Raw genomic sequence first — 25,325 nt, forward strand, 5'->3', positions numbered from 1 at the left:
CCTGGGCAGAATTTTAAATGTAATTGGAGATAATGTAGCAGAACATTGTTAAGTGAAAATTAACAAAATCTGGGAAAAATGGTTTTTGCTAATAAACCAAAATGGCTGCCCATAAATATTTAGCAAGTGATTTTTCTTATAACAAATTAAGGATTAAAGTCTGTACATATGTCTTTTTGTGAATTTCTTTCTCTGGATCAGATTTATACCATAATTTTAGAACTCCCCATGTTGATGCTTTGGTACTATAGTCCCTGGCCAGGGGATGAGTCCTATAGAGCAAGTGAATGCTATTAATAGCAATAGAAATTGGGAAGGGTGACTATAAATCTGTTGCTCTTATTGGACGAAGAGTGGAATTGACCAACTACTCCATCATAATAACTATCTTTTGTATTTATATAGTTTGCAGTTGTTATATGCATAATCGTTGTATCCATTCGACTGTAAAATCTGAATTTTTTTGAGTGTTTTCATAGAGTTTTGGTGGATATTGACTTTTTTTTTTTCCCTATGTGGTCCTATTGACATTCGTTCTTGATGTTACCTTTATTCCGATGTGTTGGCACTCCTGTGTATATATATACACATATATATACATATATATATGTGTATATATATATACACACACACACATATATATATATATTTAAGTTTATTTATTTTGAGAGCACGAGAGCATGTACACAATGGGGAGGGCCAGAGGGAGTGAGAGATAGAATCCCAAGCAGGCCCCAAGCTGTCTGTCAGTGCAGAGCCTGACATGGGGCTCGACCTCACAAATTGTGAGATCATGACCTGAGCCGAAATTAAGAGTCAGACACTGACTGAGCCACCCAGGCGCCCTTCAACCAATGAGATTGTATTTTATTTCTCATTTTTTTTTAATGTTTATTTATTTTTGAGAGAGAGAGAGACACACACAGAGTGTGAGTGGGGGAGGGGCAGAGAGAGAGGGAGACACAGCATCTGAAGCAGTCTCCATCCAGGCTCTGAGCTGTCTAGCTGTCAGCACAGAGCCCAATGCAGGGCCTGAACCCACGAACCGTGAGATCATGACCTGAACTGAAGTCAGACACTTAACCGACTGAGCCACCCAGGCACCTCTCAGCCAATGATATTTTAAAAATTAACTTCTATTATTCACCATAACTATAGGTTTCTTTCCCCTCCTCCCACTTTTTTTCTATACCATGTAAGTATAAACAGTACTCATTTGCTGCTAATCTTGGTCAAGTTCCTTAACCTGTGAATCAGTTTTCATGTTCACAAAATGGAATAATATCTTTTAGGGCTATTGTAAGGATTAAATGAGATAATATGTAAGAGTCTGGTGTAGTACTTTGCTCATAGCAATCATTTATTAAATACTGTTACTGTTATTTTTGTTTCAATTACCTGTGGATCTTTTGTGGCCTTCTACATGGAAACGCAAAAGGGATCAGGGTCTTACATGTTTATCTGACTGGTTGTACCTGTTTATAAGAGGTGTAATGAGCTGTTGTACATGCTGTTAACTTAGGGTGATGGTAGAAGGCAGGAAGCAACATATTTTAAACTATTAAATATTCTGTGCAATACTAAATAAAAAAATTTTTAACCTTACGAACACACAGATTCATGTATCTGTATCATTTCTTTCTTGTGTAAATATTTAATATGCAATTTATACATGTAACGGGGAAAATAGAATATTTAATAAGTAATTTCTTTTGTGTAGGTTTCTGTTAATGATTCTCTTGTTTTCTCTCCGACAGCTCAGCCACATACCCTCAGATTGTTCAGCCAACTTTGATTTTTCTAGGAAAGGTTTATTAGTGTTTACAGATGGTGCCATTACTAACGGGAATGCCCAAAGACCCTCTAATAACCTGACTGCCTCTGGGTTGTTTCCTTGGACTCCTAATCTGGGAAATGAAGACTTTAATTCAGTCATTCAACAGATGGCTCAGGTAAAGTTATATCTTGTCATGGGACTATTTTGCTATATTTTTCCTCTTATAGGTTAAAAAAGAAAACAATACTCTTTAAAAAAAAAAAACTCTTTGCCTTAAAATTAGTTTCTGTGTGTGTGGTTTGCTTGCATTTTTATATTGTTAGGAGAGATTGATACTATTTTTAACCTGTGTATTAGACATTTATTGACTTAAAATTACGTAAGGAAAATATCTGAGTGTGGCAAGGAGTTTTTAGACAATTCAATTTGACATATCTCTGCACTTGAAAGGGATTCTTAGGATTTTGGTCATAGGAGGAAAATTGATGTCTACCAGAAGTGATGAAGCTCCTTTGAAGCTATTTTTAATTTTTTATCAAGACAGAATTAATGAGAGTTAGACCTAATATAATTTGGAAAATTTAGGGAAACATTTGAAGGAGTCACCCAGTTTTACCCCTTGTACTATTAAAAATTAAATAGTTGAAATTTTGGATGTGTTAATGTTTGTTTACCTCACCTTCTAATAAGTATCTTTAAAAAAAAAAAAGAAACATGAGTTTTAGAGTTAAATAGAATCGGTTTAAGGTGTGATATTTAAATATTCTATACCTAATTCCTTTTTTGACTTTATAGCTCTATCCTATTAATTTGACTAATAATTAAAAAAATTTCTTTTTTAATGTTTATTCTTAGGGGGAGAGAGAGAGAGAGAGAGCGCGAGCGAGCACATGAGCAGGGGAGGGGCAGAGAGAGGAAGACACAGAATCCTAAGCAGGCTCCAGGCTCTGAGATGTCAGCACAGCTGACGTGGGGCTCAAACTCAGGACCCATGAGATCATGACCTGAGCCGAAGTCAGATGCTTAACTGACTGAGCCACCCAAGCGCCCCTAATGTAACGCTTTTGTTATGTGATTACATTTATGAAGTTCTCATGTCATAAATGTAGTTGTTAACTAAAGCAATAAAATATGTGTTTGTTATAGGTTGAACCCATTTGAATGGTGGCCTTTCCATAATATTTTGAGTTAACCTAATAAAGTGGAATATTAATTCATCACAATAAAATTAAAAATTAGACCCTAAAAAAATGCAGCTGGTTCTAACTTTGGCTGAACACTAGCACATTCTCGATATCTATTTTGCTTTCCTCATTGAAAAATGTATTTTTCATGGAAAGAATTTAGAGAAATTCAGTGTAAAAAGTAATCTAGAATTTACTGTGGAAAAAGATGTTTTTCTCGGGAATTTTCATCCAGCTTGGGCTTCATCTCATAACGTGAATGAAGTGTGAAAATACCTCTCTGATTCCCTGAGGTTGCAGAATACTGCACATTCCCTCTCGTGTTCTACTGAAAATAACCAAGTGAGAGCATTTCCAGAAATAATTTATTGCTGAAATTCTGAGATTTTTTGGATAGAGATGACTTAAGAGAAGCTGTTTTTTGTGTTATTCACAAAAATAGCAATTTTAGTTCTTTGGAAAGGGTATGGTGGTTAAATATACTTTATTGACTTTTCCTTTTTTTTTTTTTTTAATCCCCCTTCATTAGGGTCGCCAAATTGAATATATTGAGATAGAACGACCTTCAACTGGAGGCCTGGGATTCAGTGTGGTGGCCCTTAGAAGTCAAAATCTGGGAGAAGTTGATATCTTTGTGAAGGAGGTACAGCCGGGGAGTATAGCAGACAGGTGAGGAGGGCGTTCCCTCTGTGTTTTGCTAATTTTTTTCTGATAATTCTGAAAATGTTATTATAAAGCAAATAAGAAACTAGTAATGAAAACAGTTAACGGTAGCAGCTAACACTTGCTCTCTTCCTATGCATTCGTCAGGCCTTTTGCAGATATTCTCCCATGTACTTGTGGCAGCGATCCAGCTGGTAGTATCATTGCCCTGTTTTATAGATGAGAAAGCTGGGTTTCAGAGAGGTTCAGCACTTTACCTGCAGTCACAGAGCTGTTGGCGCTGGAACCACGAGCCGTGATAGGATTCCAAGACAGCCGGTCTCCAAAGCTAGTGCTCTATTCCACCACATTCTCCCACAGTTGAGCATGGCATTTTAGCTATGTCTGATCAGTAAGATGGAAATACTGAAATTTGCATCTTAAGATTATAACAGCTGTTTTGGTGGTCATGTCACACTGTTGATTATTTCTCTTATCAATTAAAAGCTTCCTCAAATCTATGTGATTCCCCCTATTGTACTATTTTATTATTAAAATAAAAATTTTTTTAATGTTTATTTACTTTTTGAGAGAGTGAGAGAGAGAAACAGAGCGTGAGCAGGGGAGGGGCAGAGAGAGAATGAGACAGATTCCAGAGCAGGCTCCAGGCTCTGAGCTGTCAGCACAGAGCCTGACGTGGGGCTCGAACTCACAAACTGTGAGTTCATGACCTGAGCTGAAGTCAGATGCTTGACTGACTGAGCCACCCAGGTGCCCCTTATTATTATTATTATTGTTATTGTTTGTTTTGTTTTATTTATTATTACTTTTTAAACATTTACATCAAAGTTAGCATATAGTGCAACAATGATTTCAGGAATAGATTCCTTAATGCCCCTTACCCATTAAGCCCATCTCCCCTCCCTCAACCCCTCCAGTAACCCTCTGTTCTCCATATTTAAGAGTCTCTTATGTTTTGTCCCCCTCCCTGTTTTCATATTATTTTTGCTTCCCTTTCCTTATGTTCATCTGTTCTGTCATAAAGTCCTCATATGAGTGAAGTCATATATTTGTCTTTCTCTGACTAATTTTGCTTAGCATAATATCCTCTAGTTCCATCCACGTAGTTGCAAATGGCAAGATTTCATTCTTTTTGATTGCTGAGTATATTTTTTTAATTATTTTTAAGAGGTATGTGCAAGCCTTGTATTTTGTTTCTATATGATTCAGGTCCTTTGTTATTCATTTAACGAGTACACTGTTATTCATCACAATTCTACCGCCTGTTAGAGTAATGGCAACAGTACTGGTACTATTATAAAAAAAATTCTCAGCCAATAATACATTTTTGAATTCACATTCTGCATTCATGGGGTATGAGTTCTAGTCTCTCTAACTGAAAGTTCAGAAATAATGGATTTCCATGACTTTGCAGCTTTTCTTCTGCCATTTCATGCAACATTTCCTCAAGTATTTTCTGAGGAACCTTAGCAATGGTTAGATATATTTGAGAAATTCTATCCTGTTCTTGGAGATTGGGTATACATAGTTAGGGTAACCATATAATTTATTGTCCATGTTGGGAGAGTTTTGGGACTGAGAGGTATGCAGTTAGTGACACTGAGCCAGCAGGTATAGAGTAAGACTATTCTGACAAACCTAAGACAATCCCGGGTGAGCCTGGGCCTTGGGTCACTTACCATTAGTTTACCATAGGCTTTGAAGTCCCTGGACAAAAAGCCTATTTAACTTTGATTGGCCCAACTTTTATTTTTATTTTTTTTAATTAAAAATTATTGGGATATAATTCACATAATATAAATGTCACTGTTCTAAAATGTACAGTTCACTAGTGTTTAGTGTATCTTCAATGTTATGCAAACTTTTTGTGGTCAGTCCTGTGTCTGAGTTGCTCTGTACGAAGTCTGCAATTACAGAGTGAGGTGAGCATTTCCAAAAAGTGGAATTTGATGTGTCACCATGTAAACAACCTTTACCAAGACTAAGTGGTCAGGTGACTTTCCAGAGACCACAGTGCTTGGCGGAAAACTTGAGACAGTGGGGTCTGCAAAGAGGAGAAGGTGTTAGAAGAATAAAGAGACTGTCTTGACAGTAGTCCTATGGAGAGATGGAACACAGCTCCTATTCTTGGAGTGAGGCTGCTGTGTATCTAGTGTAGGAATTTAGTGCAAGACAGTATGAGAAGAGACTGGAGAGAGGTGGGGGTCAGTTATTCATGACTTTCTAGGTCATGTGAAATGTATTCATGATCGGTTCTTCCTTTCTCCTGAGGACTTTCCACATAGAACTGTGCTATTTTAGGATCTTACCTAAGACCTACCTGTGCTATTTTGACTCTCAAAATAATGGGAATCCATTATTTTCAAATGTTGCAATGGAGAGACAAGAATTGGTCTCCTCTTGAGTGAAAAATATGAATTCAATATATACAAACAGTATGGAGGAGTTAAATTATAGTAGCAGGAAAACTAATTCTGTTCAACTTTAGAATGCATCAAAATCATATTTTCCAGGAGATTTCACTTCTCTACAACTTGTTTATCTGGGGTTGAGTGTATATTCCCCGAGCAGTTACTAACTGGAAAGAAACTCAGTGTCTTGGCAGTCTATTGGGTAGGGGGAAGGTAGATTAATATAGGTTGATTTCCAGAAAATAGAAGATTTGAATGTGAGTAAATTAAGAACTTACACAAAATCAGTTACATCAGGGTTGAAAAGACTCAAGAGTATCCATTCATTTGGGATTAATTAAGAAATTTTCCTTAACGAACAAACTGTGAATAGGAATTTAGGTGAAGAAGTCAGAAAGGAGGACATTGGAGATGGGAAAATGGAAGTGATCTGGTATCGTCCTATAGTGGTCACATTTTAAAATAACTGTTTCTTTCAGACTTGGGAAAGGTTCACAAGCAACATTCTCAATTTAATATATGTATATTTCAAAATTATGAAAGTAATACATGTATATAATAGAAAATTATAGAATATATAATAAACTACTTTCCCCTCCCCCCAAACATCTAGGACTTTGACTACCCTGAGACAACTAGGAAATACCTTAGAATGGTTTCTTTTTATAAAGACAAGGTCATGGAACATATACAATTTTTAATCTTATTTTTATCTCTTAACACAAGCCTTTCCTAATATTAATAAAAGGACATATAAGCAACATTTTTTTAAAAAGTTTATTCTGAGAGAGAGAGAGAACACAGCAGAGAGAGAGGGAGAGAAAGACAGAGAACGCCAAACAGGCTCTGCACTGTCAGCACAGAACCTGACCTGGGGCTCGAACTCATGAACTGTGAGGTCATGACCTGAGCCAAAACCAAGAGTCAGACGCTCAGCCAACTGAGCCACCCAGGCACTCCTATATAAGCAACGTTTTTAATGGTACCTGATTTATCATGAGAGCCGTCCAAAATTTCGACATCAAAAATAGATATTTCAATATCTAACTTGCTAGTTTCTTTTTTTTAAGTTTTTATTTATTTAGTAATCTCTATACCCGACATGGGGCTCAAACTCACAACCCTGAGATCAAGAATTGCATGCTCCTCTGATCTTGCTAGTTTCACAGGAGAATCTAAAACATGAGTGTCCTCAGAAAACTTAGAATTTTAAAGGATTTACCTAGCTCTGTCTACAGCATATTTAATATAAATGAATACTCAGTGAGTGGTAAATGAGTGGTTTAGATCATTGTGATAATGAGGTAAGTGATGGGGAGGGTGGGGGGGAGAGAGAGAGACAGACAGACAGACGGACAGACAGAGACAGACAGACAGCTGGATCACGGAAGGTGGATTGATTTTGGCCAAGTAAGTCAGAGGACAGTAAAGATGCAGGGAACCATCTACATGAGAGTGGGAAATGCCAGGCGTGTTTGAGTGGGGAAGAATAGATCAGAATAGTTGGAAAAGGGGTTTATGCAGGAAGGAAGCCAAGTTGGAAGGAGTGCTTGGGGACCAAATGTACAGGCCTTTGAATACAAACCAAGTTTATACTGTGTCCTTGAGCTCAGAAGTTACCAAATTCTGCCTGAGTACTTTTAAGAGGTGATTGTGAGGAGTAAATGAGATCATGCTTGTGAAACATCTTGTGCAGCACCTGGCTAAATGACAAGTGCTTAGTAAATATTAACTATAATAGAGGTATTTTTTTCTTAAGATTTGCTAAATTCTTTTTGTTGTTGTTTATTTAAACATAAAAAAGAGACAGAGCGTGAGAAGGGGAGGGGCAGAGAGAGAGGGAGACACAGTATCTGAAGCAGGCTCCAGGCTCGGAGCTGTTGGCACAGAGCCCAACGCAGGGCTTGAACCCACGAACCATGAGGCCATGACCTGAGCCAAAGTCGAACATTCAACCGACTAAGCCTCCCAGGCGCCCCAGGTTTTGCTAAATTCTTTTAAAAACAGTTCTTTTTTTTGTTTTGTTTTCCTTTTACCTTGGTTAGCAGTTGGGCAGTTGGTGATTGTGACAGAAAAGGGCTTAGATAACAGATTTAGAAGTAATGTCTGCTGATTTTCAAGGAGAGTGGGGCCTAATTATTGACAAGTGTCAGAAAAGCAAGGGACGATGGAGATAGGATGACTCTGCTAGAGAGGAAGTTATTGGTGAATTTGAGGATATAGTTACCCCAGTGTGATATATGTTGAAGTCAGATTGGAAGGGGTTCAGAAGGATACAGTTCTTGCAATAATGGGGGCAGTGTTTTACTTGCAAAACTTGGTAGTGGGGCTCCATACATTGCTTTTGCTTATTTTTCTAGCCAAATGTTTTTATCTATCTATCTATCTATCTATCTATCTGTCTATCTATCTATCTATCTATCTGTCTATCTATCCATCTATCTATCTATCTCCACGCTCAAAGTGGGGCTTGAACTAAGGACTCTGACATCAAGAGTTGCATGCTCTACCAACTGAGCCAGCCAGGCACCCCCCCACCCCAGATGGTTTTTAAAGTGTGTGTGTGTGTGTGTGTGTGTGTGTGTGTGTGTGTGTATGTGCGTGTGGGTGCACGGACACACGCATACATCCATACATGTGCATGCACACATGTTCAGGGATGCACCACTTAATTGGTTAATTAGCTAATAAGTGCTTTTCTGAAAAGCACTCTGAAGAGCTCTGTTATATAATTATTTGAGTAATTGTACTAAGTGAAATAGTGCCATAAGAAATAAACTGCTTCACTTGAATAGATTTTTTTTAATGCTATTATATTACAACAAAATTTTCTTATTAAGGGATCAAAGATTAAGGGAAAATGACCAAATATTGGCTATTAATCACACACCGCTGGATCAGAACATTTCCCATCAGCAAGCAATTGCATTATTGCAACAAACCACTGGATCTTTGCGTCTGGTCGTGGCCAGGGAACCAGGCCACATGAAGAGCAGTACGTCCACCAGTCTAACTGATACAACTGTGCTGGAAACAGTGAGTTGCAAACTTGGAAAAATAACTCAATTTTGAATTATGCCACTGATTTTAATAAGTGTAAAGACATTTAGAAGGTGTCATTTTACTTGTCATACTTTGAGAAAGATCATCTCTAAATATAGCATTAGCATATTAAACAAGATATTCTGTTTTTTCAACATCCTATGATTCTCCTCATTTAAGATTATCAGTTAACATAGAGGATGAATTGTAGTATTATGTTTAACTTATTTGGTGAGGGAAAGAGTCTCGTGTTCCTTGGTGCTGTAGGGAGTTCCTTAATTAAGCTGAGAGTTTTATTAGAGATTTACTATTAAGTATCTTAAGTAAGATTTAGTTATTTTATTCCAAAAATATTGAAAATTATTATTGAAAAAAATTTTTGTAAGTTAGATGGGATGTTTATGATTAGATTATTTATACTGCAAAATTACAGAAGTTTTCCTTTTCACGTAAGCATGTCTACTGAGCAATTTAAAAGAATAAAAGTAAAAGTCTCTTGGAAATCTTTAAACTTGGTTTATAACATTTTACGGATTTTGGCCTCCATCTTCAGAATGCAGGCTAATAAATCTTATTTTCTTATAACACTAAGTGCTAGCTGATTAATTTTCATTCACTGGGACAAAAGAAAAAATAGACCATCTGGGTACAGGACAAGGTCACAACACAAATTAATGTGTAGACATTTTCCCTCTTGCAATCAGTGATATTAATACAGCACAATTTACATAATAAATAGAATGTACAAAGTGGGAAAATGCTTTGCACAGTGGGTAAGAACAAGGGCGCCAGAGCCAGGCTAAGGTGTGTTCGAGTCCAGTTCTTCCACTTTCTAGCTGTGTCCTATCAGGCAGGTTTCTTGACTCCCCCACACCTCAGTTTCTTCTTTTACTTGAAACTAGTAACAGCGTCCACTTCACAGAGAGATTAAATGTGCAGATTAAATGAGAATGCGTGTGAAGAGCTAAGCATGGTGCTTGGTACAGAATTTACACTCTACGAGTATTAGCTGGGATCATTAATTCAGGTGTATTTTAGCAAATCTTTTTACTCCGCAGATACTGGGTAGTGTTCTAGACGTGAATTTATTAAGTGTCCCAATATTCCTGATCATTTAAAAAAAATTTTTTTTAAACGTTTATCTTTATTTTTGAGGCAGAGAAAGAGCATGAGCGGGGAGGGGCAGAGAGAGAGAGGGAGACACAGAATCCGAAGCAGGCTCCAGGCTCTGAGCTGTCAGCACAGAGCCCGACGTGGGGCTCGAACTCGTCAACTGCGAGATCATGACTTGAGCTGAAGTCAGACGCTCAACCGACTGAGCCACCTAGGCGCCCCAATTCCTGATCATTTTAACATTGCACAGTAACTTTCCAACTTAGTGTAATAATAGAACCAGTAAGTGTACCCTGCTGAACTTGAGATGGAAGATTTGGTTCTGCTTAGATTATGTGAATTTAATGCACATTTCTGGTGGGAACCTGCTACTTACAGGGAAAATGCGTATGTCTCTCAGTCTGTTTTGGACAGTCCTATTGCTAACATCTTCAGTGGGGGCCTACCTTTCCTTTCCCTCATAAGAGTCTGCTTAATTAGTCTCTTTATGTCCTTCTCAGCATTTCATTGTTCACATTGCTGCCCAATTAATCTTCCTAAATCACTGCTTTGTTCTTGTGCTCCCCTTTCTAAAACTTTCAGTTATTCCTTCTGCTAATCCAGTGAAGTAAATCCAATCTTTTTAAAAAAAATTTTTTTAACATGTATTCATTTTTGAGAGAGAGAAAGGGTGAGTGGGGGGAGGTGCAGAGAGAGAGAGGGAGACACAGAATGCAAAGCAGGCTCCAGGCTCTGAGCTGTCAGCACAGCTGACGTGGGGCTTGAACTCACGGACCATGAGATCATGACCTGAGCTGAAGTCGGAAGCTCAACCAACTGAGCCACCCACGCGCCCCAATCCAATCTTGTTCTAAAATGTTTTGTTTTATTTTCAGGGAGAGAGAGCATGTGCTGGGGGAGGGACAGAGAGAGAGAGAGAGAGAGAGAGAGAGAGAGAGAGAGACAGACAGAGAATCCCAAGCAGGCTCTGTGCTAGCAGCACAGAGCCCAATACGAGGCTCAGTCTCATGAACCTTGTGACTTGAGCCGAAATCAAGAGTCAGCCACCCAACCAACTGAGCCACCCAGGTTCCCCAACTAAATCCAATCTTTTGACCACATCTTTGACTCATTCTGTTACCTGGTCCATCTTTGCTCTTACATTTCCCTTTTGCTTCAATGTATTTTTTCTCCATAGTGCAATTAAAATGCTACCTTTTTCTTGAAGGTTTCTGTAATTCTTCATTGGATTTGACCTCCTGTCTCTCCCTCCCCTATCTTTCCCCTGCCAACCTTTATAATATTTGAGGTTCTCTTTCAGTTCAGGTAGACATATATTTATTGGTTCCTCCTGTGGGCTGGGCATTGTTCTAGATATTGGGTATAGACTAGAGAATGAGACATGTCTCTGTCCTCTTAGAGCTACATGTCTCTATCCTGTTAGATTCGATATTCTTTCCCATTTTAATTATTTGTGTTTTAGATTATCTCTCTACTGGATTATAAGATTCTCAAGAGCAGGGACCATATGATCATCTTTATCTCCTAGCCTTTAGAGAGTTGCCTTAATTACTTGTATGAATGTTCAATTTGTGGTATATCTGTTACTTCAGTAATTATCGGGAAGCTAACCATCTATGTCTCGCTAACACTGTGGCTTTTATTTGCTATTAATTTGTAGGTTCATTGGGGCCATATTGAAGATGTTGAGCTCATTAATGATGGCTCTGGATTAGGTTTTGGAATAGTTGGAGGAAAATCGAGTGGTGTGGTTGTGAGGACAATAGTTCCTGGAGGATTAGCGGATCGAGTAAGTTGACTTATTTATTTTCGCTTTGGTATTATACAGTTTAAAATGTATGGTTTGAAATGTAATTTTATAACATGGGTTACTAGGATATATGATTCCATAAATAGAAATGAAGTGTTGCTAAAAATGTTTATCCCCCTCCCCCCCATAAATGTTAATACACACTCAACTTGGCTTTGAACAGTTCCTAAGTCAGGTTTCTTTTTTTTGGTGGAGGGGGAGGTTCTGTTGTTGACAGTCTTCCTGATTCCATCAGAGAACAGTATTTTTGTTGAATAATTGTTAATAGGTATTGTATTTTGAATATTTGTATTCTCTCCCAGCGTATCTTTCAGGGGCCTAAATGTTAAACTCAGAAGGTACAGTGATTGTAAACATTTGTCCAAATATTGTATGTGGTAAATTTTACTTGATTATGATTTTCTGGCATCATAAGTCAAATGACTACACTTCATTATTTAGCAGTTTTTAAACTGAAAGTGAGCCCTTTTTTTTTTTTTTTTAAGTAGGCTCCTTGCCCAACGTGGGCCTTGAACTCATAACCCCAAGATTAAGAGTCATCTGTTCCACTGACTAAGCCAGTCAGGTGTCCCTGAAAGTGGGCCATTTTAAAACTTATTAACTATTTCTGCTTAGTTTTACATTGAAGAAAATGTTATACATTACATTCAGTTTTTAGAATGTACTCTAGAAATTTGGCTATGACACCACTTAATGATGAGCCCATAGTATGTAGACTGTGATAATCAGAATAGTATGTAAATTTCACTGATTGATATTCAGTTACCTATACATTTATCCCTTCTAATAAGTGTAAGTAAAGAGGAACCTGCTATGCAAATGCAGCTTTGAGGCAATTTCCTTAGCGCTACATTTCTATTCAAGGTTCTTCTCCCTTCCACAGTATTTAGAGAAGCAGCTCTCAGGGTTTATTCTGTGGGGGTCCCTGAGACTCTTGAAGGGGATCCTTGGGATCAAGACAGGCAAATGGCACCAAACCGTGCCAGTGGTCACTGCAATCTTCTCCACTGTGTGGTTGCAATGAAAAAGAAAAAAAAAAAAAAAAGTCTTACTACAGGAAGTGCAACAAAGAGTATTGTTTTTTTAGTCAATTTTGACATTGAAGTGCATGTGTGACAAAACAGCACTCCTGTCACATACTGAATTTGGATGGTGGTTTTGAGACAAATATTTGTGAGACAAACTAGCTGCTTTTTTATACAGAAAACACTAACGATTTTTAAAATTCTTAAGTTTTGTGCTCTCATTCAAAATAATTTTTTTTTAAATGTTTAATGTTTATTTTAATTTTTGAGAGAGAGAATGTGAGCAGGGGAGGGGCAGAGAGAGAGGGAGACACAGAATCCAAAGCAGGCTTTGTCAGCACAGAGCCCCATGTGGGGCTTGAACCCACAAACCATGAGATCATGACCTGGGCCGAAGTCAGATGCTTAACCGACTGAGCCACCCAGGTGCCCTTCAGTCAAAAATCTTTTTTGCAATATGGTGATATACAGTGTTAGTTTCAGCTGTACATGATTCGATGTTTGTTAATACCGTGAAATGATCACCAGTCGTCTAGTTAACCTCCATCACCACACATATTACAGTTTTTTTTTTCTTGTGATGAGAACTTTTAAGATCTACTCTTAGCAACTTTCATATATACAGTACAGTACTGTTAACTACAGTCACCATCCTGTACGTTATATCCCAGTGACTTACTTATTTTATAACTGGAGGTTTGTAACTTTTGACCAGTTTCATACATTTTGCCCACCTACGCCCTCCCTCCCCCCGCCCCCCTTTCTGGCAACCACAAATCAGAAAAATCATTTTTATTTTTGAAAAAATAATTGAAGGAAAAATTATGGTTATTCAGATTTGGGAACTTGGCAGACATTTCTTTGAAAATGGATGAAGGAAGCTTGTCACTTCAAGAAAAACGACTGACATTTGTTGGTGATGATAAAATTTGAACTTTCAAGCAAAAGTTAGAACTCTGGAAAAGTTGTGTCTTACCAGAAGTTGAAATTTCCCCATATTTAGACTTTTCTGATTATATTATTGCTGATATTAATACGATTTTTAAAATATTATATAATGAAGTATGTCAACATTTGGAACATCTGCATGAGTCTGTAGATCAATATTTTCTGAAGACCAACGTGTGATAGGACAATGTATAGGTGAAAGGTCCATTCAGAATTCAAAATTGAGTAATAGATTTTAATGAATCAGTATTTGAAAGTTTGTTGGTGTAGTTGCAGATGCTACATTGCCACTGAGCTTTAAGAAACTACAACTTGTCAAATTTTGGTGTGTTATCAAAGAATGGGCCTGAAGAGCTATTAAATACTATAAATATGTGTTCTAACCATGTATTTTATGGAGGCCAGATTTTCTTTATATACTTCAGCCAAGCAACATATTGCAACATATTGAATGCTAAAGCAGATGTGAAAATCCAGTTGTCTTCTTTTAAGCCAGATATTAAAGAGATTTCCAAAAATATTTAAAACTACCACTCTTCTCACCATTTTGTTTTAGAAAATATAGCTTTTATTTTCAAACTAAAAAGTGTATACATCAATAGATAAAATATATATTAATATATTACATGTATTAAATACTTTAAGAATTTCTCTTTTCTTTTTGTTTTTTTTTTTTAATATTTATTTTTGAGAGAGAGAAAGACAGAGTGCAGGCAGGGGAGGGACAGAGAGGGAAACACAGAAGCAGGCTTCAGGCTCTGAGCTGTCAGCACAGAGCCTAAAGCAGGGCTTGAACCCACAAACTGAGATCATGACCTGAACTGAAGTTGGATGCTTAACTGACTGAGCCACCCAGATACCCCTTCTCTGCTATTTTCTAATTCAGTAGATATCAACAAAAAGAACCACATAAATAAAAGTGCTTTGAGATTCTCAGTAATTTTTGAGATATAATTGACATAATAAACTACACATATGCAAAGTATACAGTTTAATAAATTTGATGGGGTGCTTCGGTGGCTCAGTCAGTTGAGCCTCTGACTCTTGATTTCGCCTCAGGTCATGATCCCAGGGGCGTGGGATCGAGCCTCATGTCAGGCTCTACACTGAGTGTGGACCCTGCTTGAGATTCTCTTTCCCTCTGCCCTCTCTCTCTCTCTCAAATAAAAATTAATAATTTTTAAAAGGTTTTGTTTTTTTAATGTTTATTTTTGAGAGAGAGCACGAGCAGGGGAGGGGCAAAGAGAGAGGGGGGACAGAGGATCTGAAGCAGGCTTTGTGCTGATAGGGGCTTGAACTCACCAATTGTGAGATCATGACCTGAACTGAAGTCAGAAGCTTAACCGACTGAGCCACCCAGGTGCCCCCCCCAAATAATAATAATTAAAAAAACTAAATTTGAAATATGTTTACTGGCAAGTTTAAAGTGTGTAGGGCAGTCCAGCAGGCTGGAAACTCAGGCAGGAGTTGATGTCATGGTCTGGACTTGGAAATTTGTAGGGTCAGTTAGTAAGATTTCTTAGGAAACTCAGGCAGGATTTCTGTTAGAGTCTTAAGGCAGAATTCCTTTTTCTCTAGGAAATCTGTTTCTGCTCTTAAAGTCTTCAACTGATTTGATGGTGCAACCCTCCCCCCTTGTTATCAAGAGTAATGTTCTTAAAGTCAGCCAGTTATAGATATTAATCATATCCACAAAATACTTTCACAGTAACATCTAGATTAGTGTTTCACCAAAAAAAAAACAAACTAGGTACCATCGCCTAGCCAAGGTGATACATAAAATTTAACCATCATACCATCTGTTTCTTCAAGAAAATGAACATATCCATCACCCACAGAAGTTTCCTGTGCTTCTTTGTAATCCCCATTTCTGCATCCTTAATAATTTTTAAGAGTGTGAAGCATTTCTGAGACCAAAAGGGTTGAAAATGGTCATTTTATGGGCCTTCAAAACACATTTGGGGCAGAAAACATATTCTTTAAGGGTTTTTGGAAATTTTTTGTAACCTGGAAAAGGATGAAGTATTGTGGAATATTTTGATATCATTTTCCACATTTCCTCCCCAACACCCCCCCCCACTTTAGCAATTTTCATAGGCTTGTTTGCTGGAGTAGCATTTTTCAAGATGCAAAGTGGAGTAGTTACTGTGAAAAACAAAGGGTCAGATAAATTTAGAAAACACCAAGTTAAATAAAATCAAATAGACTTTTTTACTGTAAGAATTTTCTGAGCTTTTAATATCCTAATGTGCATTAAGAATTGTCACAAGGAGAATATGATGTGCAGTTTCCCAAATTAATCCCTTTGAGACACTGTTGGGAAAGGCCCAGGTCTGATATTTAGCCTTTACTGGAAGGGATTGTCACTATTTCAGGTCATTAGGGAGGGGGTTGTGGTATGCCCATCAGTCATGATGGAGAAGCAAGTGTTTATTTATACCAGACATTGTTATCTACCTAATATATATTATTCTCATGTAATCCTTGAAACAGTCATAAATTTTATTTTCAAATTATAGATTTGAAAGCTGTTAAGAAATTGCCCAAGGCTACTCAACTAGGAAATGACAAAGTCAGGATTGAGCCCACATCTATCTGACTCTGAAGCCTGTCTTTTACTGCTTAAATCTATTTATCTAAAGTTCATCCTAATGTTTTTCTTTTTCTGATGTATACTTGTCCAGAGTTGGTCTAAGCTTATCAGGAAATAGCCAGCTCTAGAAGCAACAGAACAATTGGCTTTTTCCTGTAGGGAATATGGTGAAGTCTGATCATAGGGGACAGAGACATCCCCTCTCTCTTCTCACCTCGGCTAATGGCAGATAAAATCTCTTCAACAGATTCTGTGTGTTGTTGCTAAACCTTTACAAGTTTTTGCTCATGTAGCCTGAACATAGCTGTAAATTTTTTTTTTAATGTTTATTTATTTATTTGAGAGAGATTGAGACACAAGCACGAACAGGGGAGGGCAGAGAGAGAGGGAGATACAGAATCTGAAGCAGGCTCCAGGCTCTGAGCGGTCAGCACAGAGCCCGACGCAGGGCTTGAACCCATAAGCTGTGAGATCATGACCTGAACCAAAGTCAGATGCTTAACCAACTGAGCCATCCAGGTGCCCCAGCCTGATCATAGCTTTAAAAGAATTAAAGGGAGTTATTGCCTTTAATTAAAATGTACTCCTGTTTTGAATACTAATGTTCACTCTTGACTATTGCAATCTTTATGGTAAGGGAATACAGATGTCTTGGGTCATTAGTTTAAGTGTGATCAAGATTGATCATAAAGTGATACCTACGTTCAGCTAGTGGGGTTAATTAATATTACTTTCTTCAAAGAATATAAGATGAGATAATAGAAAGTTAGAAAAAGAAGTCCATATTATTTAAAAGATTTTTATGAAATAGCTCTTTAGTGTTTCCTTTTGTGTGTACAGATAATACACAGTTAAAAGGTGGGTACAGTTGAGGGAGTGTGGCAAAAAAACACCTAACTGAGGTCACTGCAGCATAAAGGGTCATCAGAAAGCAATTGATCAGAAGCAATTGATGATTTGCTATAAGCAAGACATTAAGCTAAAGACTTTACATATAGTATTGAGTATAATGCCCACAACTCAGAGAGGGATTTATTCTCATTTTGCTTAAGAAGGATCTGAGATTTCGGTAGAATAAGTAACTGACGTTTGGTCATACAGTTTGATCGAAGTAGAGCCAGGATTTGAACTTGGGTGTGTCTGACTCCTAAGCTGGTCCTTGTCCTTCTGCTGTCTACTGCCTCTAATAGTATAAAGTAAATGAAAAAACTATTGATTTATGTGAGCTTTTTAAGAAACACTTACTGAGATTTAATTACAATGACCAATCATTTAATGTAATCAGGGCCAATTCCATGGATAGGAAAATTGTATTGTGTAAGGGGAGTTAAAGACTTACAATCTATGTTATAAATCTATAATCTATAAACCTATAGACCTACCTATAAACCAACTGGTAATCCTCAGTCTCCAAAATTCACAGTACCTGAAACATACATCTTTTGAGAATTCCGTTCAGCTATGACAAAAGTTTCAAAATTTTTCAGCAGTTAGAACTTTTGTTTTTGTTTTTGTTTTGAATTAAAAATGGGTAGTGTAAAACTTCATTTTACATAAGTATCTTTCTTGTGGTCTGGAGAAATTCTAGGGAAATCAGGTACACTGAGTTTATCCTGTTTTCTCTAGAAGGTAACTATAGCAAAGCAACCTATTTAAAAGTTTTCACGAATTATTGACATTTTGGAGTTAGGCAATTATGAGTCACATTAGCTCTCCAGTAATCTTTCATACTAAGAAAGAATGTAACCAAGCAAGGATTGGAGGGTGGGTGTGTACAATGAGGAATTTTCAGCCTAGAATAAGTGAGGCTCAGCTTGAGGCCATTGAATAGTTGGTTATTCCCAAGAAATTTTGCTTTGAGTCTATAAACAGATATTTTCCTTATCCTTAAATATTTGATGAGGGCTGTGAGAATTTGAGTAGAATAGGGTAGATATACTTAGATGTATTATCTTCCTTTAATTCCTTAAGGAAAAGAGTGTTTATTTTATAAAGTCGCTGTTTTCTGCCAGTGTTAGGTTGTCTTTTGATTAAAGACCAGTGATAGAATTGGCCTGGCATTGAAGCTAGTAATAATTTTATTTTCTGTTTTTAGTTTAAAAAAAAACAAATTTATTTATTTTATAGCTTTTATTTTAAAGCTTGAATTCCTTTAGGTATTCAAATATTTTTATTTTATTATAATATATTTAAAAGTTTTTAAATTTATTATTATTTTTTTAAGTAGGCTCCGTGTCCAATGTGGGGCTTGAACTCACAACCCTGAGATCAAGAGTCACATGCTCAGGGTGCCTGGGTGGCTCACTTGGTTAAATGTCTGGCTCTTGATTTTGGCTCAGGTCATGATCCCACAGTATGTGAGTTCAAGCACCACATAGGCTCTGCACTGACAGAGTGCAGCCTGCTTGGGATTCTGTCTCCCTCTCTCTGTGCCCTTCCCTGGCTTGTGCACAGGCTCTCTCTCTTTCTAAATGAACGAATGAATGTCACGTGCTTTACTGACTGAGCCAGCCAGATACCCCTCATCCAGTCTGCCTATCAGAGAACTTAAGATGCAAAGAAATATATTTTTTTAGCCTATAATTGCTAACTTGGAATAAGTGATACTTTTAATGCTTTCACAATAATCTGTGGTACCCTATTACATCAGCTGTTATCATTATTTTTAATTTAATTTTGAGAGAGCGAGAGAATCCCATGCAGGCTCCAGTCTCTGCGCTAAGCCCGATGTGGGGTTCCTTCTCACGATTGTGAGATCATGACCTAAGTTGAGATCAAGAGTTGGACACTTAACTGACTGAGCCATCCAGGCACCTCTGCCCTCCCCCCCTTTTTTTTTAAGTTTATTTATTTTTGAGAAAGAGAAAGTAGATCAGCTGTTTTAATTTTTGTGCCTTCCATACTATTTAGCCTATATGCATAATTATTTTTCTCTTGTGAAAGAACCCATGGGTTAATAAATTTTTATACTTGAATGTTTGATTAGCATGCTCTGTGTATTTTTATTTTTAAAGTAATGTCCACACCAAATGTGGAGCTTGAACTCACAACCCCTAGATCAAGAGTCACACACTCCACTCACTGAGCCAGCCAGGCGCCCCAACACCCTGTCTTTGAATGTTGGCATAGCTATTTATTGGCTATCACTGATTTATGATTTCTGTTAAAAGAAAGGATTCTATGCCTTTTTTTTCTTTGCACAGTAGACAGGTTATGGAAGGAGAATGTTGATCAGAAAATATCAGTAAAATGTAATGCTTAGAGCTTCAGGACTTAAACAAGGTAGCTGTCATTTTGGTGTCTTTCCTATCAATCTGACTGATGATTGTTTTTGCGCTTATGAATTCCTTAGAACACCTGTTTTTCTGGAAGAAGAAAATGTTTGACTTTCAGTGACAGATGCAAATTATCTACATCATTTTAAATTGAATTGAGGTAAAATAGGGAAAAAAAATAGTGCCTAAGGAAGTAACTAAATATGTACTTATGGTGAAGTGCCCTTCTTTAGCCAAATATGAAAACACTTATTGGACAAATTCTTTATTCTTTGGCCCAGCCAGAATTTTGTTCAAGGATGGTTTGATTTACAGAGGCTGCTTCACCCTTGTTTTTCTTTTAAAAAAAATTTTTTTTTCAACGTTTATTTATTTTTGGGACAGAGAGAGACAGAGCATGAACGGGGGAGGGGCAGAGAGAGAGGGAGACACAGAATCGGAAACAGGCTCCAGGCTCCGAGCCATCAGCCCAGAGCCTGACGCGGGGCTCGAACTCACGGACCGCGAGATCGTGACCTGGCTGAAGTCGGACGCTTAACCGACTGCGCCACCCAGGCGCCCCTCACCCTTGTTTTTCATCATAAGCACTGACTTCTTGAGTACTTGCTTTCTCTCAAGTTGTTACATTGATAGAATATCAAAATTACCAGTGCTTAAAGTAGAAATCCACCATTTCTTTTAATTTTTGTTTTGTTTTTGTTTTTGAGAGAGAGCAAGATAGAGTATGAGCAGGGGAGAGAGACAGTGAGAGCGAGACAGAATCTGAAGCAGGCTCCAGGCTCTGGGCTGTCAGCACAGAGCCCAACATGGGGCTCAAACCCACAAACTGTGAGATCATGACCCGAGCCAATGTCGGACACCTAACCAACTGAGCCACCCAGGCGCCCCAGAAATCCACCAATTCTTTTTTGCTCTTTGCATCTTCTTTTTTTCTGAGTTTCTAAATTGAATTGCGTTTCTGTTTTCCTCCTCTTCTCCTTTTCCATTTGCTTCTAGGGCCTTTTCCAGACTTCAAAACAAAGCCCATAGCTTTTTACTCATTCTTTTTTTTTTTTTTTTTTTACATTTATTTATTTTTGATAGAGACAGAGCACAAGTGGGGGAGGGGCAGAGAGAGAGGGAGACACAGAATCCGAGGGAGGCTCCAGGCTCTGAGATGTCAGCACAGAGACCCACGCGTGGCTCAAACTCACAAACCATGAGATCATGACCTGAGCCGAAGTCAGATGCTTAACGACTGAGCCACCCAGGCGTCCCAACTCATTCTTTTGATCTAATACCTTCATCCAAGTTTCTGCAAAATTGGAGAAAAGGAAGGATGGGGAATAGACTTTTTAGTCTTAAGATTTTTTTTGTTTTGTTTTTTACTTTTTTCTTCTGAATTTCACCGATACCTTACAGATAGTGCCTTCTGGAGCCAGGAATATGAAGCCTAGTACTGCACAAGCCTGGTGGTCATTGCTCTATTCTCAGGCTGTCTTTCTCTCCCAGTTGCAAAATACCTACTTTTCATCTTCATTTCACTGAAGCTTTTTGACAGTTACAGTTTCTTGGAGAACAGGAAAACAGTAAATTGATCTACTAGTGTCACTTTGAAGATATTGAAGTGCAAGATAAAGGACTAATGAGAACTGGTCTTCACTGGGACAGCTTGGGTTGAACCTAGGTTCTCTTATTAGCTTTATGACCTTGGTCAAGTCAGTCAACCTTTCTGAATCTCCATTTGTTCATCTTTAAAGTTGTCCTCCTCAGGGGCTCTTGGGTGGCCCAGTCGGTTAAGCATCTGCCCCTTGGCGTTGGCTCATGATCTCACGGTTCATGGGTTCAAGCCCCACATCAGTCTGCACCATCAGTGCAGAGCCTGCTTGGGACTGTCTCTCCCTGTTCCTGTCCCACTTGTACTGTCTCTGTTTCTCTCAAAATAAAATAAACTTTAAAAATTATAAAGTTGTCCCTCTCTGAATGAGATGATATATGAAAAGTGATTTTCGACCTGTAAGGTATTTTGCAGTTATAATTTTTTGTAACCAGCTATGTGTTAAATTTTGGTATCTTTAATATAGTAAAGATAAGTAAAGAGAATTCAAAATTTCCAATGAAACAAAATGCAGATGGGTCTGCTGTTTCAAGAATTTCACAGTTGGAGGTAGAATGGAAATGTTAAACATTTTGAACTGATGTGCTTTTTTATTGTTTTAAACTTTTCTGTGCATGAGATACACACATAGAAAAATGTACATAGGAAGTATGTTTGATGGCTGTGCACGTTTTAAGTAATGAAATAATCACTGATGTACATATCGCTTAGTTTAAGAAATAGAATGTCACAGGGGCTTCTGGGTAGCTCAGTCAGATAAGCGTGTGACTGTGATTCAGGTCATGATCTTTAGGTTCATGAGTTCAAGCCCCACATAGGGCTCTCTGCTATTGGCACAGAGCCTGCTTCGGATCTTCTGTCTCCCTCTCTCTCTGCCCCTCCCCCACTGGTGTGCGTGTGTGTGCATGCTCTCAAAAATAAACATTTTACTTTATTTTTTTAAACATTTATTTTGTCGGGGCACCTGGGTGGCTCAGTTGGTTAAGTGTCTGACTGCAGCTCAGGACATGATCTCACGGTCTGTGAGTTCAAGCCCCGCGTCAGGCTCTGTGCTGACAGCTCGGAGCCTGGAGCCTGCTTCCGATTCTGTGTCTCCCTCTCTCTCTGCCTCTCCCCTGCTTGTGCTCTGTGTCTCTCTGTCTCTCAAAAATAAATAAATTTAAAAAAATAATAAAAACATTTTTTCTCTTTCTTTTTTTTTTTAACTTTTATTTATTATTGAAAGACAGAGCATGAGCATGGGAGGGGGCAGAGAGAGGGGAAGACACAGAATCCGAAGCAAGCTCCAAGTTCCAAGCTGTCAGCACAGAGCCCGATGTGGGGTTCGAACTCACAAACCGTGATATCATGACCTGAGCGAGATCATGACCTGAGCCGAAGTCAGATGCTTAACTGACTGAGCCACCCAGACGTCCCTCAAAAATAAACATTAAAAAAAAAAATAAAAAAATAAAAGAAATGGAACATCACATATCCTTGCTTTAAATTCATCCAGAATCCTGACTTTATATATGCTAATGACTCCTAAATTTAACTCTGTGGTCTGGACTTTTCTCCTGAACTCCAAATTTGTATATCCAGCTGCATATTTGACATTTTCACTTGCATGTCTAATAGAATCTCAGACTGGCTATCTCCAAAACTCCTCATTCCTACTCCCACCCATCCATTGCTCTGTAGTCCTCTATCTCCATTAATAGCAGCTCTGTCTTTTCAGTTGCTTAGGCTAAAACTTTGGAGCTTTAAGTCCTTTTGTCCCCTCACACCTCCTGTAGAAACTATCAGTAGGGTCTGTTGAAAGTTCATTAAGAATACATGTAGGATCTCACTTCTCAACACTCCAACTGCTAACCCAGTCTGTAGGCTACCACTATCTCTACATTACTGCTTTAGTCTACTAACTGGTATCTCTGCTTCTGTTGCTTCCTCTCCTGTAGTCTATTTTCAGCACAGAAGATTGAGGATCTTGTTAAAAGTAAGTCAGATAATGTCACTTCTCTTTCAGAACACTTCAGTGACTTCCTTTCCCATTGGCTCCGAGTAAATGCACTGCTGACCTCAGTTAATGCTCCCTTCTCCTCCTGACTACTCTCCTCTTTGCTCATTCTCTTCCAGCTACACTGATATCTCGCTCATCCTTACACATGCCACTGAGTTATCTGGCCTTGAGAGTTTCTAGCTTTATGCTGGGGGCTTCTGATCCAAGCTCCTTCCCTTCTTGAGGCCCAGGGCTTTCTGATCTCTTCTTTACTTTTGTGGCCATTAATACCCTGGCTCCAAGCCATCAGGCATGAAGTGATGCCCTTGAGCAAATAAATGACTGTTTTAGAATTCTAGATACTATTCTCCTTTTGAACACATCCTCCACCCCATCTTTTTTTTTTTTTTTTTTTGGCAAAGATTTCCTTTTCTCTGTTGCCAGTTCAGCATTCATTAAGAATGTTATGTTTTATTTAACGTTTTATAGATAGCTTCTTTGTCAGCCATTTTGCCAGAATTGAAAGTCTGATAAATTGTTATTAGCTAGTGAAGTTAGATCATTGATTTCTTAGAATATTTTTTTATTGTTATTTTTCTTTAATTTAAATCCAAGTTAACACAGTGTAATAATTTTAGGAATAGAACTTAGTGATTTATCATTTACATATAACACCCTGTGCTCATCCCAGCAAGTGCCCTCCTTAATGCCCCTTGCCCATTTAGCCCTTCCCGCTACCCCCTCTCCCCTAGCAACCCTCAGTTTCTTCTCTGTATTTAAGAGTCTCTTATGGTTTGTCTCCCTCCCTGTTTTTATATTATTTTTGCTTCCTTTCCCTTGTGTTCATCTGTTCTGTGTCTTAAAGTCCTTATATCAGTGAAGTAATATGATATTTGTCTTTCTCTAATTTCGCTTAGCATGATATCCTCTAGTTCCATCCACATAGTTGCAAACGGCAAGGTTTCATTCTTTTTGATTGCTGGGTAATACTCCACTGTATATATAAACCACATCTTCCTTATCCATTCATCCATCGATGGACATTTGGGCTCTTTCCATACTTTGGCTATTGTTGATAGTGCTGCTATAAACATTGGGGTGCATGCATCCCTTCGAAACAGCACACCCGTATCCCTTGGATAAATGCCTAGTAGTGCAATTGCTGGGTCGTAGGGTAGTTGTATTTTTAGGTTTTTGAGGAACCTCCATACTGTTTTCCAGAGTGGCTGAATTTTGTTTTTTTCTTGAATTAAAGGATGGAAGACTCCAGACAGGGGACCACATCTTGAAGATTGGTGGCACAGATGTGCAGGGAATGACCAGCGAGCAAGTTGCCCAAGTACTAAGGAACTGTGGGAATTCAGTCAGGATGCTTGTTGCAAGAGACCCAGTTGGTGAAATTTCTGAAACCCCTCCCCCCCTGCAGCCTTACCTGTAGCCCTGCCTGCTGTAGGCAACAGGAGCCCTAGTGTTGTAAGTATACAAACCATTCTTTAATCTTAAATACTGGGTATGAGATCCTGCAAGATTAGAAATCCCTTCAACTCAGAGTGCCAACGATTGTGAGTAGTGTCCCCAAGGAAGTTAAGAAGAACCCTGCTAAGAGACCTTAGATAAGTTTGATTTTCTTTGTTGCTATGTCTCAGGGTTAAGTCATTCAGCCTCCCTGAGCTTCAGCTACTCTGTAAATTGGAAAATAATAGTACTTGCCATTTCTTTTTCTTAAATAAAGGCTTTAAAAAATTTTTTTAAGTTTGTTTAAAAAAAATTCCTTTTTAATATTTGCTTATTTTTGTTTTTGTTTTTTTTTATGAAATTTATTGACAAATTGGTTTCCATACAACACCCAGTGCTCATCCCAAAAGGTGCCCTCCTCAATACCCATCACCCACCCTCTCCTCCCTCCCAC

General features: G+C 38.1%; 1 protein-coding gene across 1 annotated transcript in view; it reads left to right on the top strand.

Annotated features, from left to right (window-relative positions):
• PATJ (PATJ crumbs cell polarity complex component) overlaps window positions 1-25,325 on the top strand; it is a 368,834-nt gene that overhangs the window by 16,562 nt on the left and 326,947 nt on the right. Inside the window, 6 exon segments of the mRNA XM_043575139.1 lie at window positions 1,758-1,952; window positions 3,491-3,630; window positions 8,876-9,071; window positions 11,851-11,979; window positions 24,672-24,831; window positions 24,834-24,889. Of these exon segments, the coding sequence (XP_043431074.1) occupies window positions 1,758-1,952; window positions 3,491-3,630; window positions 8,876-9,071; window positions 11,851-11,979; window positions 24,672-24,831; window positions 24,834-24,889 (876 nt within the window).

This window comes from Prionailurus bengalensis, chromosome C1 (assembly GCF_016509475.1).
Source record: "Prionailurus bengalensis isolate Pbe53 chromosome C1, Fcat_Pben_1.1_paternal_pri, whole genome shotgun sequence".
NCBI classification, from domain to species: Eukaryota; Metazoa; Chordata; class Mammalia; order Carnivora; family Felidae; genus Prionailurus; species Prionailurus bengalensis.